At 32.8% G+C, this 19,846-nt stretch overlaps 1 protein-coding gene across 1 annotated transcript; it reads left to right on the top strand.

Moving 5' to 3' along the window:
• The first annotated feature begins 1,109 nt into the window (after window positions 1-1,109).
• On the top strand, window positions 1,110-14,506 carry LOC124362358 (solute carrier organic anion transporter family member 74D-like). The gene is made up of 12 exons (XM_046816792.1): window positions 1,110-1,598; window positions 2,463-2,696; window positions 3,929-4,126; window positions 5,631-5,771; window positions 5,907-6,074; window positions 6,159-6,323; window positions 7,237-7,432; window positions 11,394-11,535; window positions 11,651-11,865; window positions 12,647-12,750; window positions 13,996-14,097; window positions 14,356-14,506. The coding sequence occupies exons 1-12, from the start codon at window positions 1,280-1,282 to the stop codon at window positions 14,469-14,471; spliced, it is 2,100 nt and encodes a 699-aa protein (XP_046672748.1). The 5' UTR covers window positions 1,110-1,279; the 3' UTR covers window positions 14,472-14,506.
• Window positions 14,507-19,846: the final 5,340 nt, after the last annotated feature.

Below are 19,846 nucleotides of genomic sequence, written 5' to 3'. Positions count from 1 at the left end.
TTCAAAAATTGGATATAACATTTATTAACGGACAATACAACCACCGCAAAATTAAAATCATTATAAAACTTGTTATTAGGGTGACTATCATTATAGTCAGACCACTGATTTTTTTAAGCATGTCGTATCATTTGAGTGATGCATGATAAAAACAATAACATTAATGAGCAACATTAACAAAGCGAATGAGCAGTTTGATATAATTGCTTGTAATTATGGTGCCAAAAAATATAAAAATAGTGAGTTTTTATCATCTTGTTGAATTTAATAAAGATAATCTTTGTTTCTACAAGCCTGATATGGTTCTATACTAACTATCAGCTAAAGTTAAAATTCAACAACTTATTATAATTGGACTAGAATAAAGCCTTATATTTATAAAGATTAGATATTCACCAATTTGTTTGATAAATTTAGTGGCAGAACTTAATAAAAATAGTTCCAGAAGAACTATATGATATATGGTAAAAGTTCCTGTATCCATGAGTTTAGTATTCTATCAGCTATCAATATTTTTAATTCAGTCCTCCTATTTTCTTCATAGTGATACAATCTTGGGAGCTTAACATTTTTAAATTTGTTTGAACACAAAGTTTTCTTCCCCCAAGCATTATAATAAAACTCTTTCCTAGCAAACTAATCAAAATCTTTATTTGACAAAATCAAACAACTTATTAACACAATAATAGCTTCCAACGCTCTTTAATCACAACTTGCTTTAAGCAAACATTTCAAGTATTTATCAGATATACAAAAAAATACATAATCTAACCAATATATTTCTTGGCAATTGCCAACTTTCAGATTAGAAAGAGACATTTATTTAACAAAGGTAACTTAATGCTTATACTATATACTAACTTCTTGCAACACTGAAACTCTTATCAGTCTTTTAATGAATAGGAAACTAATTCCAATACAGTACTAGTGTACTGTGTTAATAAAATAGGAAACAAGAAGAGATAAATACAAGACATGGCCTGTATTTTTTCATAAATTAAGTGTTTTTCACAACATATCTAAGTAGAGTTTGTTTAAACTGACAGTATGTCAAAATTCGCAAACTGTGATGATAAGATAAGAGACATATCTTTTTGCAGCCCATGTTTCTTTAACACGCCGAAATACTAAGGTAAACATCAATGATAGTGCGACAACAAGGATTTTAGCTTTTGAGCATTTGAGCCAGTTGTGGGTAGAAAGTTGGTAACGTCATTGAACTAATAGCTCAAAAAGCAAAACAAAATCCTTGTGTGACCGATTTATTTCGTCCTTGAAAATGTCAACACAAGATGGAAGGGCGGAAGACACACAAAATCAATCATGTAAAGTTCCTGAAGAAGAGAATCTGCTATCAAAAACCTCAGAGCTGTTCCCCAAAGCATATGCTGACACCCCAAAACTCCAGGATCTTACAGAAGACACGACTTGCGGAATTTGGTGCATCAAAGGAGAGTTCTTGCAGAGGTTTGCCAACAGAAACGCTTTCACGTTCTTTTACGGAATCCTGGGATGTGTCGCCGCTTCGAGCTACTCGTATTTGAATGGAATAATCACAACTTTGGAGAAGAGGTTCAAAATACCCTCCACCAACACGGGTAAGTGCTCCAACAACATTTTTCACTTTAGTAGTAATTAGTAGCAGAAATATTACACCAATTAAGAATATCGAGTGTGGTACAATTGTAATTATCGACCAATTTCCCAGAGATAATACAAATATAAAAGATAAATAAAAATATAATAATCTTTTAAAAAAAGTAGGGGTCGTTCTTCACGTTGGGTTTCCTGAAGTTAAGCTACTCACGCCAGGCGAATTTCAGAAAATATATCAGTGTTTCCATGTGTTGATGAAGGTCTGCTTCAAATTAATTATATGCACGGAGCCATCATAGTTGAGTTTTCTTTTGCCTTCATAAAAAATTATACACCTGTCTGAGATACATACTTCGTCTAAAAAGCGTCTACTTTCGGCCCTTTTAATCTACCTTCGGTGCAATCAATAGAGTGAAAAATCCAAATCGGAGTGCGCTTATTATACAATAAAGGAAGTTTAGCAATCAATTTCTCCACTTTATGTCATTCCAATCTTGAGACACGTAGGAAGAAACCCACTCTTGCACTTACCATTCCCATATTTTCATACCAGACCAACCCAGTTTTTTTGTCAATTAGTGATATTATATTACTTAAATGTGTGTTTAATAGGTTGAATTCAATTTTTTTTTAATGTGTGGTGAACGTATAGACAAAGCTAGAACTATATAATCATAAGATAAAAAAAACGTTATGCTACGAGAAAAAGAAGAATGAATGAATGCCCCTGATTAAATATTAATTTTATCACTTACCATATTTGTACAATTTTATTTGATTTGTCGAGACACTTTTGATAGGGAGAGTGAAACAGTTCATCTTGAGTTATAATATACTGTTGCTACGGTCTTGAACCTTGGTTCTAGGTATTATCATGACCGGCAGTGACGTCACCATCCTCACCGTGGGCGTGCTACTGAATTACTACGGAGGCAGAGGACACAGGCCTCGGTGGATAGCCTTCGGCATTTTCACCTCTGTGGGTTTCTGCCTCATGAACGCTCTGTGCCACTTTCTGTACGGCCCGGGCGAGGATGCTCTCCTTCTCACTAAGGAGTTTGGTGGAGATTACAATTCTAACAATACAGATTTACTGATTGGTATGCATTGTTTTAATTATGTTTTCCGTAAATAGTCAAATAACGTGCATGAAACTGGATATTTTCCATCGTTTCGTTATACAAAAAATCAGTAGTAACATTACGTTTCGAGATCTACAATGTGATCTCTTCTTCAGGTGAATAACTTACCTAACACAACCAACAATCTAGTTGAAAACAAACAAATCATACCTGAGCAATGTGACACGCATGAGTCAGGAATCACGACAACATGTTATATGTCAGTTCCATGCACACTAACTCTAACACACGCACTTGATGAAATCAAAGCACTAATTTTTGAAACTGAACTACTGAATACAGGTCACAATATTTCTACACTCACCAGACAATCACATAGGAATGACCAGAGATCAATAGCAAACACCCAATAGCCAATAGTAGTATAGGTTTTGTGTATTACTGAAATAAATCCATTCACATAGCTAATAATGGTGAGTATCGTATGCAATGATAACTTATATCAATTCATTTTATAAATGACAGAATAATTAATTAACAGTAATAATGCAATATTTCTAACTTATGTGCCAGTTTTGATAAATATAAAAAATAAAACACACTGTTTTTTAATTACTGCTTTTCTCCTCCATACTGCTCAAGATTCAAAATTCTAATCCTAAAATTGCAACTCGAGCCTACGCACATGCCATTAAGGCCCATGTAGGCTCTTTTCCCACGTTATTTTTACTTATACAGAAATAAGGTAGGAAATTAACTGAATCATAAATGCTGTTTTCACTAGTTACACACACTCACACACACACACACACACACACACACACACACACACACACACACACACACACACACACACACACACACACACACACACACACACACACACACACACACACACACACACACACACACACACACACACACATGTATTCAAAAAAATTCAAATTTATTACTAGAAATTAAAATTAATATATATTAATTTTAATTTCTCTCTTTATTTCAATATGTGGATTTATTTCTTAGTCATATATGACTTTTAAATATAATTAGAGTTTGAATTGTAGTTCTTGAATATTATTGTATATTTTATTACCATTACATATCCAAATGCTAATGCTACATTTGTTTTCTTATTCAATATAAAATATTTACTTCTGTTTTTTTATTATTTTTTGGAAATAAATGTGATTTGATTTGGCATTTAAACATGTATTAATACAAAATATGTTTGTATTATTACACATTTCTAGATGCCGAGAACCGCAAGCTGTTGTGCCAGAGGGACAGGATCAACGAGGACTGTGAAGCCGGTGTTGGTAATCTCGCCCCCCAGATCATTCTGTTCATGGCCCATTTTATTAGTGGTATCGGCGGCTCTCTGTACTACACTCTTGGTGTCTCTTACATGGACGATAACACTTCCAGGAGCAAATCACCCATTCTAGTCAGTAAGTTACGTGTTGCCTGTGCGGATGTCCCAAAAAAGCTCTTAATACAAACTGTCTGCTATTGTAATCTATTGAACATGATTGAATATTAGGTAGCAATAATATGCGAAATTTCTCATCAATTACTCTCCATGGAGATACTAGGATCTTGAATGTAAGATGAAGAATTCATGAAGTATTTAAAATAGCAAGAGATAAAACATACTATGTGTAGGTTTTCTTCAAAAATGATTTTGAACCCATTGTCACAAAAATCATATATTTCAAAAAGGATCTCAAAATCTAATTTGTTTTCTTTTTTTGTTGTTGTTGGTATTAAGTTCCTTTTGATAAACAGCAATGAAGTAATATTCTTTAATGGCTGAGCTTATCAATACCTGTCACTCGTGAGGCTAGAAAAACTCCATTTCTGTCTGTTTTTCTGTCTGCAAGAAGTGAAGTATAGATTTTAAATTGTACTTGGTCAGAAATATAGAAATTTGGACTTCATTTTTACATGAGGAACACTGAGTTCGATTACAGCGCATGTCACTCCATTGGATTTGGCTGAGAGTTAAAGAATATTGTTACTTTGGTTCATGGGTAACACTTATGGCAACGGAAAATAGAGGAATAGATAAATTTGAAAACAAACTCAATACATCCATAAGAAAATAAAACGTGAGATGTATTAACACATGTAACCTAACTGTCATAACCCATACATCATCGCCTTATAGTGACTTGGTGTGTAGACTTCTTTCATTTAAACACCTATACGAACACGAATTTAATGAAAAAATGTGACTGTATTCTGCAGGAAGATATGTCGAGCAATATTTTATATGTTTCCTAAAACAATGATTTATGGTGTAAAACATACTAAAAATGGCGCGTCGTTTTTGTGTCCAGTTCTTTTCTGTATTAATTGACTGCTTATCTATCTGTCTGCAGGACATCTCAAAAATGAAATGAGAATGAATTTGTTAGTGGAGTATGAGTCAGGATTACCAACATTCCGAATAATGGAATACAAATTTCCCTTAAAAAAACTAGATAAAAGACGGGTTTTTACGAATTAGTTAACCAAACCAACAAGTTATTTTTGAAAGTACAATGTAATCTCTTTTAATTTTGAAAAGACAGGGTTATTGCATCTATAAACTTTGATTCGCAACCTACACCTGATGTCTGAAATCTTGAAAATTTGTCATTATAATATTTTATAAACTAGAATAAATTATATGCAGATTGCATGTTAATAAGAGAGCTGCGGCAGCTTGAAAATATTGATCAAATAAGCGCAGTGAATTAACCAATTGACTTGCTGGTCTACTTATTAAGCACAACCTTGTCAGTTTAATATTTCCTGTGTTTATAAGTATCATGTGTCTAATTTCCATGATCCATTCACTGTTCATAAACTTTGGAACATCCGGTATATGGAAACCAGCTCAAACGAGGCCAGCTAGTTTTGACACTGAAGTGACATTTGAGTTAAAATTGTGTTATGCTTATTTTACAGGTATTTCGTATTTTATGCGCATGCTGGGACCTGTGATTGGATACGCTATGGCCTCGGTGTGTCTCAACATGTTCATCTCTCCCACCTTAACGCCAACCATAAACAAACGAGATCCCCGATGGTTGGGTGCATGGTGGATTGGTTAGTAGATAGCATAAATATTATTACTATCTTATCATAAACCACCTACTTACTCTACGATCTATTTTTTGTTCACTATTTCGATGTTTCATGTAATGAAGATTTTTAGAGTAAAGGTTACATTTGTCTTTACAGGATGGTTGGTGTTAGCTGCGGTTTTGTCAATTTTCGCATGTATAATAGCTCTCTTCCCCAAGTCGCTGCCACAGCCTCCTACACAACGAATGGTTACCGAGGAGAACGTAGAGGCTGTTAAAAAAATACCAGACGTGAAAAAAGCAGAAATGCCAACATCAATTAAAGGTACATTGTGTAATCGTCTAAAGAACTGGTGACTTTTATAATGATCATTCATGATGGTGAAATCATTCATCACACATTTTTCAGACATGTTGACGGCATTCAGACGGCTGTTAAAGAATCGAATTCTTATGTGCAACAACGCAGCGTCTATATTCTTCCTGATGGGTTTCATGCCTTTCTGGATCTTCATGCCGAAATACTTCGAAGTGGTCTTTAGGCAGTCTGCCTCTCGTTCTAGTTTTATTACTGGTAAGTAATGAATAAATTATACCTTAAGGTCAAAGCAATATTCGTAATTGTTTCGCTAAACAATTACTAACTATAATCTTTAAAATCAAACTGCAATTTGAACATTTCTAACTCTGAGTCAATACTTTGGACATGTAATTTCATAAGCCACCATTCAAATGTTTAATTTTTACAAAGCGCAAACCACCTAGGCTGCTTAGGAAAGTTTTCTTCGGCAGTATGGCAGCTTACGCGTTCAAACGAGCAGGTGCCAACCATGGTAAATTGACAGAATCTTCTCAATTAAATTGGTGTTAAACTTTAGGAGCTAAATAACGACACAAACGCCGACTTTTTTAAACCACCCGGTCAAGAATAAAAGTGAAGATGGTAATTTGATAACAATTTTTTACACAATTCTAAAATGTTATAATAAAACCCCGGAACACTTGTAACTTATCTTGTACTAAAATGTAGTCTTAATTGGATCACAATGTTTCAGGGTGATGATTTTTCAATGTTGTTTAATTTTAATGTACAATACATTATTGGAAAACACATTTATGAGTTTCTCTCGACATCTGTTTTATTAACATGCCTTTCCTTTCAGTATAAAGTTATTTATATGACTGTCAGAAATTTGTTACATTGCCATATTGGGATTTGCCTCTTTTTACGTAAAAATTGAAACTCGATAATACATTTTGATTTAAATGTATTCCACACCTCTGTGCTAAGAGGAAAGGGCTTATTTTGAAATCAATAAAAAACACTTTCTGATGATTGCTAAACCCCCCTCAAAAAGTTTTTATTCAGACCCCACCAACTTTTGAATTGTCAATTTATTTTTGGCCATTTGCGCCTCTGTGATAATATTAATCATTGTTGTATATATTTATCTTGTCTAAAACCACTGATCATGTGTGTCCTATAGGTGTGATAACCCTGGCTTGTGGTGGTGTCGGCATTCTTGGCTCAGGATTTCTAATCTCCAAGATCAAACCCAGCGCAAGAGCCTTGGCGGCCTGGAACATAGTCATTGGTCTCATCTCCGTAGGGAGCATCACCACATACGCTTTCTTGGGGTGTTCTCTGAGCGATAACCAGGCAGCTATGATCAATTCTAGACAGTAAGCAAGTTAGAGATATACAGAAGGATGCTATTAACTAATAATCTCAATCGTCAGTCGTTAATCCCGAATGTACAGTAAAAATTGACTAGAAGTCCAAATTGACTTTAAATCACAGACCATGAAGTTTTTAACCGATTAAAGTTAAACTTATTATGAAAATACTAATAATAGTTACTAATAAGTTCACCCAGCCTCGTTCAATAAACAATTCCCAGCTACAGTTAGCTTTTGGGTAACGATCCTATTCTGGTTGTTACACAAACAGATAAAAAATAGACTTGTTTTAAATTCCACGATTTAACATTAGAGCCTTTCAAAGTATTCTGACCGATTATTATTTGTCAACTATAACACATCGTGAAACAAACATAAAGATCTGAATTCACAAATAATTCAAAACACACTTACAAAAGTGCGTTTTGAATTTATTATTTATTTATTTTTCACTTCCACCGGCAAATCCATTATACAATTTCAATATCTTAATATAAATAACTTAAACATACAAATAATAAATATACAAACTTACCAGGCTACAATTTACAATAAAAAAATAAATACATTGATATTAATATACATTGATTTGACACTCTATGCGCAAAAATGATCGCTGCTTCAATAGACAACTCCGGTTCTGACAAAATGCTCAAGCATATAATTAACTGGTCATAATAGACCAATAATATATTCAATAACATATAAGTTTTGTCTCAACCAATCAGTTAATATACAATTTATTTAAATAAATAAAATATTTATTTAATATTTATTTATTTATTTATAAATAGAATATAGAATAGATATAAATAGAAACAATTCTATTTATATCTCACGCGGTTTCAAGATAGCGCGCGCACAAAGGTTCAATAAAATGTGCATTTACATTATAGCAATAGGATTGAATAATTTCATCAATATAATTTAACATATTTATACTAAGCCAGGTATGATGGATTAGAGGGGAATTCTACCCACTCAACTGAAAGTTTTAGAATATGTGCTGTAGGCCTATATATTTAATTTACGTTAGTCTTAAATATATATTATTATTTTTAAATGCCTACTGTGCTAAACTTTTAATGTAGACAACAGTTTTACCTATGTGTTTCTCATATAGGGCAAATGTTAATTATTACAAAATATAAAACTTGTATACTTATAAATATTTAAATCTTAAGGTACTACGACGGTAAAGATTCTAAATTTGTAAAAACGGTATATTGATAGGCAAAATTTTAAAGACTATACATTCTTAAGGTATTGAGAAACTTAATATTTAGTTTTATATTAACAGCCTCACACATGTAACCAATCTGTAACCACCAATGCCGGAAAGAATATGTAGAAATGCTGTTTGTAGGTTTTCAAATATTTGAAAGTATTATACCGTCGTGACATAGGTGGTAATTGAAAATAAATTAAAGTTCAAAAAGGTTTATTCAGCTTCAATTATTTCATTGTCTAACCACAACACTCTCTCTAACATTGTCTTTGTAAAATAAAATTTAATTACAATGAAAATAGTCCTAGTAAATATCAAATTAAAATGCTGGGCATGACTTACCCTTATACTCAGTAAACGTGTGCATTTAAACATATTAAAAAGTCCTTACTTACAGTTCTACTGATTCCTAGTGACTCTTTCGGGGGTATATTGCATAATTAAAATTTACACATAAGCTCTTTCCTCCTTCGTCTTCACGCCGGAAGTAACACTTGCCACCAACCAAGAATTTGGTTTTCGTCCAATTTAATCGTCTCTGTAAATCTCCAAAAGGACTAAACCGAGTTCAAACAATATACGTGACTCCGACATGAGCCGACATAAAAGTCAACAAACATCCAAAATCAACACTTGTACTACTACTATACTTAAACACGCCAATGATTCGCACCATCAGATGTCTAAGGTGAGTAATAAATAAATAAGTAAATAGATATAATTACTCGAAGTGTCCTTTATTCTTTGTTTATATTTTGTTATTGGCGATTGAAGGTTTAAAAGGATAACAGAATTTCGGACATTTGCAATCGTTATACAGGGTGTCAATTAAGTCTGGAACCTCTTTTTTAATTTTTAAACCACAATTTAAAAAAATACCAAAGTTGACACGTGCTTACTGGTGATAGTAATGCACATATCTGCCAATTACCGACCAGATAATCCCTTTGGGGGACGGTCTACAAGGAGTCAGACAAAATTCTTAAATAGCAGCATAGGTCAAGTTTGGTATCAAATTAAAGGTCTCACTTAGCAGAGTACAATGCCGCAAACCGGACTTCAAAAGGTGGATTCATTCAATAGTTATAGCTATTTGAATTTTAAAACAATTGAACAATGTAAATTATCAAGTATTACAAGTAAACACCAATTTTTAAGTACCTGTGATCAAAGTAAGTGTTCAAAATGTTCCCCTACCATCGTCTGGCAATGTCCTAGGCGGTTGTAAAAGCCATCCACTGCATTTTGAAGGTAGTCACGAGGAATATCTTGAGCTTCTTGGACTATGAGATTTTTTAGGTGCGCCAAATCTCGAGGCTTAGTACGATAAACTTTATCTTTCAGGTATCCCCAAAGAAAAAATCCAGCGGAGATAAATCAGGGGAACGAGCAGGCCACTCTACTGCACCACGTCTTCCAATCCATCTGTGAGTGAATATTGTACCCCAGTAGTCTCTAACATGAGAGCAAAGTGTGGTGGCGCGTTATCTTGTTGGAAATAAATTCTTTGAAATTGTCGACCACGAGCAGCTTGTAGTGCAGGAATTATCTCATTTTGGAGCATTGCTAGATACGAGTCACCATTTAAATTACCATTGATAAATAATGGGCCCATAATTTGATTTCCTATAATACCTGCGAAACGTTAAGTTTCTGTGGATGCTGTGTATGACTCTATCTGCCACTTTCACATTCTAACAGTAGTTGTGTTATTGGTAGTAATTATTGATTCCTGGCTTCGATTACTACATTGTCAGATGATGGGAGGGGAACATTTTGAACACTTACTTTGATCACAGGTACTTAAAAATTGGTGTTTACTTGTAATACTTAATAATTTACATTGTTCAATTGTTTAAAATTCAAATAGCTATAACTACTGAATGAATCCACCTTTTGAAGTCCGGTTTGCGGCATTGTACTTTGCTAAGTGAGACCTTTAATTTGATACCAAACTTGACCTATGCTGCTATTTAAGAATTTTGTCTGACTCCTTGTGGACCGTCCCCCAAAGGGATTTTCCGGTCGGTAATTGGGCAGATGTGTGCGTTACTATCACCAGTAAGCACGTGTGAACTTTGGTATTTCTTTCTATTATGGTTCAAAAATTAAAAAAGAGGTTCCAGACTTAATTGACACCCTGTATGTTACTAAAGGTATAACACAGCGTTTCGAGGATTAGAATATATCCTCTTTTTCAACAGTTCTTTATTTTTGTATGTATTAATACCTCCCTCACATTACTAAGATGACAAATTCCAATCCTCGAAACGTTGTGTTATACCTTTTGTAACCTATAACAATGGCAAATATCCGAACTCCTGTTGTCCTTTATTATTAAGCATATTACTGTAGGTGAGTCATAAGACGACCTCTAGCCCAGTACACGGTGCAGCTGTGTATTGTAGTGGTATCACCTTATTTTGCAGGCACTTAATTCAGTAATTACGTTTGCAACATCAGTGCACACGATTATAGTTAAGAGTCTCAAGATAGGTGATTAGCGCCTTAATTTTTTGTTATATGCAAAGAAACCAGGGATCTTCTCGTGACTCATCAACAGTAGTCGTGGTTGCGCAACCGGGCCTAGTTGCGACTTCACTGCCAGGTTGCGCCACCATTAAAGTAACCTTTACCATTTATAAGATTTTCCCCTTTATTCAAAATTATTCTTAATTTAAGGTATATAATATCCACAGAACCAATTGACTTCCTCGACTTTGTTCCTTATTACAGGATGGAGACCACGCCCTGTAATCAGGACTGCCACTGCAATTTTGTCAAGTACTCCCCCGTCTGCTCCCCGGACGGCCGCACCTTCATCTCACCCTGTCATGCTGGATGCAACGATTATCGGACACTTACCAACGGCAGTAAAGTACATAGACTACACTCATCTTAAACGATATCTTCTTAACATTTATTTCTGTTCATAATAATTTTATCCTCTATAAAAAGGTGAAAGAAAATGAAAAAATATATCTGTCACTTAGGTGTACAGCGATTGCTCCTGTGTACCCAGGCCGTTATTCAACCTTACTCACGAGGATGTGCCAGACCTGCAGGACCCCGACGACTCCTGGGTCATCAGAGAAGGACTCTGTCCTGTGGACTGCGGAAACCAATTGTTAATTTTCTTGACAGTTATGAGTTTCAGTCATCTGGCCGGATCTACCGGCCGAACTTCTAACTTCCTCCTCACTCTTAGGTGTGTCATCTGGAAAATTGTCATTTTATTATTAAATTAACAAAACTCTCAGCATACAAAGCGAGGCAATCATCACGAAGTTATTACAGAAATTAGCAATGATTTCTTTGTGTTGATTGAATTATGGATTGTTTAAATCTGTGGTCACCACATGAAGTGGAGAACTAGAGCTTATACGTAAGTCAGTAATCGAAATGAATGTAGTGTTTAGCTAATAATTCCTCTTTCATATTTTCCAAGAAAGTTTTAAAACAAGTAGTAAAAGAAACTCAACCAGGAGGACTACATATTTTGAAATTTCCTAAATTTACACATGCTGTACCATTTTGGTATGTTTAAAAATTAAACGTAGTTTTGTATTTAATATTGTGCATAAAGATCATAAATACCTATTTACTACAAATGTTGTCTTTCAGTCACTACGGTATTTTCAGGTTCAAGTATCTTTACAATCCTAAAATAACTTTACAATCATTACAGTTTTCTTATTCACGGATAATCTAAACATGTTAAAATGAAACTGGCTGAGCCATACGCTTAGAAAGGTGAATGGAGGGATTAGTTTAACGCTATTGGCTTGAACTCAGACAATCAGCTATCAATATTGCAGGCTGCCAGGTATTTTATTATTTGATAATGTCTTACTATTCAAGGTTTTCTTTTTGTTATTATTTCTAAGATTTATCTCATTATTTTAGAACGATAGAATGGTTTTTTTGCAAGTTCTTTGGTTTCCTAACTGCTGTGCGGAAAATTTTAATGGCCAAATGTATGTCAACAGATGTGTGGACGACTCGGACAAAACCATAGCCATGGCTCTGGGTCTGATGCTTGTCACTGTGTTCGCATTCATACCATCTCCGATTCTCTTTGGTCACATAATCGGTGGGTAATAATGCTATTTTAATCCACATTGAATATTTTTTTTAAATGGTATTCATCCTTTTTCCTTTTTAACCTTAATTTGCTTAAACCTTGGGCAAGAAACTTGAGGAACCTAGTAATGGTAAAATTAAATCAGGATAACCCAATTACTGGAAGTTTTCTGCTTGGAACAATTAGAGACAAGACCTTCTGCAAATTAGAGCCAAACTTTATTAGAGGAGTATTTCCTTAAAACCCCATTTTCTCTCCTCGTACCTCTTTGAACATGCATTTTGCCATTTTTTGGAGCAACTGTCTAATTCCACAACTATCAGACTTATTATTACTTCATGTGTAATTTTGCGTGTAATTTCATATGTAATTCAATTTATCCATTGCGTTATTAAAGGTCCAGTAGCACCGGTTGGTTCAGACGCTCTTTTCGTTAGTTCTGTGACCAAAGTACAGCATCCACATTAAACATGTATGGAAAACTAAAAAAAACTATAAACTAAATTTTATTGGAGGTTTTGGTCGAACTTTTACAAAACAGTTTTTGAAAACTCAGTGAAATAATAATACAAATTTGACGTGTTGTTATAGTAATACTAAACTATAACATATAGCGAAAGACACTACTATATTTTTTGTGGCACATGCATTATGAAACTAATTCTCATAATATGAAAGCATATATGTATTCTATTGAATTGACCCTGATTAGCAGTAATAAATTATAAAAATTTTATGAAATCTGACATCATTCGATTACATAATGCAATCATTTCCACCATAATGTTCATGTACTTTTCCATGGCGTCTACTTGATCTATTTTCTGCACTTTTAGAAATTTTCTTTAAATCTGAGATTTTAAATTGAAAAATGCTAATTAAAAACTTATTGCCCACCTGGAATATTAACCGTTGTCTTTATCTAATTACAGAATATACACATGTTTCATATAAGGGACATTTTGTATGAATCCAGTTTGATTTATTACTTCACTAATATTACTTTTTTTTGCATGTACCGCAACGTATTTTATTAGATGGTATTGGTTCTTTTAGTGTTTTATATTATTTTCTACTTTAATAAGGTTTTAAGGTTTTTCTAGTATTGATATAAAAATATTTATATCATGTGAGCTAAAACATTGAACTATGTTATATTATATTTTATACTATTAGTTAAATGTAAATCTGGAAAAAACTTTGGAATATATTTATGTTAACCAATATATATTAACCGTTAAGATCTTTCCACAGACACGACTTGCCTAGTATGGGGAAAGACTTGCACTGGAACTGGGAACTGCTGGATCTATGACGCGGAAAAATTCAGATATTATGTGAACTTCACAGCACTCGGTCAGTAGTCAAACTGAACTGGTTTATCCAGTAAAGCAAACTTTAGTTGTTTAGTTCTAACCATCAACAATCCTTTATCTCTGGCAGAAAACACTTGCCACTAATGTAAATTTAGTATAGTTCAAAGTGTGTACTGCCAAGATAGTCAGGCGTTAGGACGTTACATAATAGTGAGTAGGCAAGAAACATGACTTATCTGCTATCTAAATGTATACTTGTATTTGACTTTTTTTTTATCCGCCAACTTTTCTTTTTCAGGTTTTATCTCTATGGGTTGCGTTTTCGACGTGGGACTTTGGTATTACGTGAAGGGCTTAAAGATTTTTGAAGATGAAGACGAATCTGAAAAGCCAACTAAGGAAATAACATCTTGATGGAAATTTGTAATAAAAAGCAGTAATATAAATTTGTTGTGCGTATTTTTCTTCAAATTATCGCTTTTATTAGAAGTTGTATTTACCTTTATGAGTTTTACTTACGTAATTACATACTTGGTATTTTCATATGAAACGATGGAAAAGTATAAATCGTGTATGATGTAGACATATAGTGAATGACATTATCTTTAGTAATACAAAAATAAGATTTGGTGTATAAAAATCACGAATAATGAAATTTAAAATTTAAATAGCAGTTATGAAAACAGTGAATGTGATAAAACATTGTGAATTTAAGAAATTTAACACTCTTAATTTGTAAATACCAAAAGTAATCCACAATTTTAAAATAAACAAGCTTTAAAATAAATTGAGTCATCCATAATTTGTATACAGTGTTTATTGAATGTCGTAATAGATTTAATTGATTTGCTCCACAAATTGGACTATCTAAAGCTCAAAATTAGACAACAAAGTCTATTTTGTAGAGTACATATCGATAAATTTATCTCAGTGCAACGTCCAACACTTGGTTGTCCACACTTGACAGGGAGAACCAGCTGGAGTACGCGTTCATTTCATGTGGAACATGATTGAATTCCCCGTTCTTTTTTATTCTCAAAAGTGACTAAACGTATTTTATAGCGGTCCGAAAAGTGTTATACTTTTTATATACTATGAAAACTTAGTAGCAAATAAGATTGATTTTGTGTTTGTGTAGTCTAACAAGTGTTTCTTGTGTTTTGAACTGTTCAGTGCTTAATGTGTCTTGTGTAGGATTTTATTCAACCGTGTGGTTGTTCAAATCGTTTATACATACTTTATAAGTTATATTGAAATCATTACATGGACAAATAGTTGTTCTATTTTATTGTTATATAACTTACAATAGTATTTAGGAAGGTCAAAATCAGACTTAATATCTGATAAGTATATACACATTTGTCTGGAATAAAGCTCTGCATCCTGTCAGTTTTCTGCTGCAGACCGGGACTTCGTAGGTAATGCCTATATAACTACCGCAGATTGTTATTCAACACCGAAAATTTGTTTTTATAGTCTTGTTATTAAAATAGAGATGGGTATCATAACTATTTTAAATATCTACAAAACTGTAAGAATGCCCAAAATTTGGATTTCTTTAAAATCCTATAAATTGCTTAAATATTTTAAAATTTATTTTTCTAACTTATTTTTTACTTTGACATTTAACAATATTTACAATTTAACCTCGGATAACAAATCAAAGTATTCTCGTTTTTAAGTACAATTGTAACACAAAATAAATAACAGCTATTATTTTAGTTACAATCAAATTACTATGATTTCGTTTTCAATTAACTGATGTGAAATAGAACATGATATTGTGAAGTTTAGTGTTGACTCTCCAATTATTTTTAATCATTACATGGGTACTATACGTCCACGGATTACTAATTTCAAGTAATTGATTGTTAGTGTTTTGACCATTAACCTCGTGCCAGCTGATATAGCTTCCAAGTACTGGCAACTCAGAATAAGAATAAGACTACATTGTCATTGTTTAATGAGCTTAATGAGTTTTCTTATATGTCATTCAAACATTACCCATTATTCGTCTAATTGACACTGATTGGCAGTAATGAATCAAAACAAGTTTATAAATCTGATATCATTCGTTTACATAATGGAATCATTCCCACCATAATGTTCGTTTACTTTTCCTCCTGTAACTATATATATATATATATATATATATATATATATATATATATATATATATATATACATTATTTTCATTTATATATAATACGGCTTTTGGAAATTACAACTATTCAAAAATCCAAAACTAGTTTAAATTTGGTTTAAAATCTTACAAATGTCTCGGCTAAGTTCGTTTCCCATCTTCGTACGCCATTTCGTTTAATGATAGCGGCTGTCCAAGCTTAAAAAATAAACAATTCCGTTATTTATGTACCTAGAGAGAAATAAGTGTTCTGGAAAGATTATAAAATTTCCTAAACTTTTTTAATTGGCACATTTTTCCACTCGAGCAGTGTTCGAGAAATTGAGTATATGTAAATTCCATGAGAATAAGCTTATAGTATTTCAGTTGTCACAAAATCTACTTATACATTTACATCTTGGCTTAAATTTAAAAGTTTACTCAAGCAGATTTTCGTGGAAAGTATATCTGAGGGATGACTACGCTGAAAATGCTGGCGCAAGTACCAAGTTAGTAGTACTATAATAGTAACGAGTTGAATGGTTATTCACTTATCGTAATTACTCAGTAATCAGTAGCAGAGTTCAAATATGAGCAATTTATAGAACTGTGTACCAACTAAACATCTGCTGAAACAAGCAAAATAATTACGAGTATATATTTTTATGATTTTATTTATATACACATTGCTAACATATAATTGAGGTTCAACTTTTGTATAGTTTTTATAGTAAACATTAACGATTGAGTTTTGTAACGTGAAACGGTGATTTAGTTAAGGAAGTCCATGTATTGCGATAGGCAGATTCTCTGGAAAGGCAATATAGGAAGCATATGTAAATAATTGACACAACCAGTGAGTGAAACTATAATGAAAAATTATAATTCACAAATAACGTGTTTGTTATTATTAACGAATAATACATTTAAATTACATATTTCATGAGGTTTCAAAAACTTGTTCTATTACAATTAATATGTTTAATATATTTCAAGATTCTAAGACACATGTATTGTACTATATTCAAACTTACATCAAGCATGCAATTAAACTAAAATAAAATATAGAACTAAATTTATTTTTTAATATATCGGATTTTCATAAATTTAATGAAACACCTGATATCTTCAAATAAATTAAATATATTTTCCTATTTTAGTTTTGACCAAAATCATACACAAAGTTTTACAAACGGATTGCTTGGTTTTTGTTTCAAAATTAAATTCAATTATTCAAGAAGCTAAAAATAAAACTTATCTGGTTCTATAAAACTGTTAATAATTTGAATATGAAACTAAATATCTAAAATTGTCCGAAAAATCTGAAAACTGTGCGCACCTTTGAATAAAATAAATGGAATTCATTTTACGTATTTTGTTTATAAATACAATCGTTACTCACCCATCGAACTCACATTACCACTAAAACCTTGTTATATTTGTATGGTCTTATAGTACATATTTTACCGTACGATTAATATTACGAACTATTAAAATCACTTTCATGAAACTTCTTTAGAATGATACTGAAGGCATTCAAAATTGAATACCCCTGTATATTATATTAACTCCGTTTGTATGAAATAATAAAATATATTTTACATTTACTCAAAGTCATGTATTAAAATTATCAATTAAAAATCCAATGGGCAGGCATGCTGTTGTAATGTAAGCGTATATATTCCAAAAATATTTGTCCTGCTGTTTTTATAATTCTTATTCTTTTTTACAAAGCGACGTTCCTTTTTTATAAATACCAATTTTTAGATATGATTGAATGACCTATGTTTTTTACGCACTACACACTCGTTCTGCTGCTTGCATCACTGGTAATAATGCCAGCTCCATACTTGTATTGTTGACGCATCTTCACAGTTTTCACGTTCAATTCCCCTATATAAAACTGGCACTATTTTCTTCAAGAAACGTGAAAATATTCTTCATGGTTTGATCATATTTTGAGTAATTGTTAAGCAAAAATGTGTAACTTCAAGAGAGAATCTAGACGATCTGTTTGTTTCACGGTTATTTGATATTTTCGAACACTTATTTTTTTTGTAATTGTATTCAAATGGAAATATTCTACCTTTGCGTTCAGGCCATTTTTGCTCACGTGCAGGCACATTTTAAAATTTCTAATACATTTCTCGGGTTTCAGCGTTTACTAAAACTACAACTGTGTAAGAATTCTTTAACAATAAAACACGTTCTTCCATTTTCTATCTCCAATCGTCCCCTCGTTCCCTAAAAATCGTATCTGTTTGCCCTGGTAGTGTACCATTTAATTAGTTCTTCCAAAATTTAGCTTTAATTTAAAAGTTAAAATTTTAAGTTTTTGTATGACTTTGATTTTGACTTTGACTTTTTTGATTTAATAACTTGTTTATCATTTATGAAACATGTATTTTTTTAATAAAATTATAACTCACCTGATCAGGTTACTCTGGGGACAGCAGAAGCAGTTTTCTCATCACGACGTAAAGAAGCCAAAATTAAATTATCATCTTGTAAGGTTTTTCATCGGATGTGTTCATTGTAATTTCTTCAAATGGTAAATAACAGCCATAATGTAAGCAACTGTAATATTGAGGCCTATTTCATTTGGCAGTAGACACAAAAAGAGTTGAAATCCCTCTCTTTTTTTTAACAACTGAATTTTATTTTCTTCAGTCAAACGCTTTTCGCAAACGAAACACCTCTGAGAGTCACGCTAAGCCGACTCACAGAAACACAGATAATTTGAAAACACATTAAATTCCAGTACGTATATTCAGGAAGGAACAAAACAAAGCTGAATTTCGTACTACCTTTCGGTCGCTGGGGATTCATTTAATTTGGTACGGGGGAGAGGAGGCCTACAGGGTCGGAGTGGAGTAAAAAGTAAGGTATATACAAGATATACACAGATATGTCAAAAAAATAGGATGTTAGGGGCCAAAAATCCCATTTTATTGAACTTTTACATTTTTAAAAATTTTAGTAGCTTAATAAGTTTGCACTATGGTACATAATAGGCTAAAAAAATATGTTAGACAAGTGGATTTGAAAGAAATTTAATATTTTTTACTTTTGCCAGATACATTTTTCCACAAGGATACTTAAGTGAGCACCTCGTATACTCCTTATATATCCCCAAACTACACCCCAAATTTAATTTACTTTTGATATTGTGTTCAGACCCCCCTGTCCATTTTACCTGACTGCTGGACTAAATGTGACAAATAGTGTTTCAACAATGTGCCGACATCTGAATCAAATGTATAAATAGTTGTAATTTCTCTTTATATATATATCGTATGGGGGACAAAGGCAGCTATCCATAAATAAATAAATTGAAAGGAGAGCAAAAACCTCTACAGCCTTTATAGACCTTACTGCAGCTTACGACACTGTCTGGAGAAAAGGCCTTTTAGTAAAGCTCTATAATCTAATTCCTTGCCCTTTCCTTCTGCGGCTTCTTAATTCAATGATTAGCGACAGGCTTATAAAAGTATGCCTTGGCCGTGAGGAAAGTTCTTTCAGGCAACTTAAAAACGGCCTTCCACAGGGCTCAGTACTTGCTCCTTTGTTGTTCAACGTGTACTCTGCCGACATCCCAACAACGTTATCCAGAAAGTTTATTTATGCGGATGATATTGCCTTAGCATACCAACATAATGACATAAAG

This window comes from Homalodisca vitripennis, chromosome 5 (genome assembly GCF_021130785.1).
Source record: "Homalodisca vitripennis isolate AUS2020 chromosome 5, UT_GWSS_2.1, whole genome shotgun sequence".
NCBI lineage: Eukaryota > Metazoa > Arthropoda > Insecta > Hemiptera > Cicadellidae > Homalodisca > Homalodisca vitripennis.
This window is presented reverse-complemented; position numbering and strand designations above follow the sequence as displayed.

What these genes read in the sequence shown, in the direction of transcription:
- LOC124362358 (XM_046816792.1), top strand. Translation starts at nt 1,280, where the DNA reads ATGTCAACACAAGATGGAAGGGCGGAAGACACACAAAATCAATCATGT. An exon ending in AATACCCTCCACCAACACGG is followed by an intron (nt 1,599 to 2,462) that starts GTAAGTGCTCCA and finishes CCTTGGTTCTAG; the next exon opens with GTATTATCATGACCGGCAGT. An exon ending in TCTCTTTGGTCACATAATCG is followed by an intron (nt 12,751 to 13,995) that starts GTGGGTAATAAT and finishes ATCTTTCCACAG; the next exon opens with ACACGACTTGCCTAGTATGG.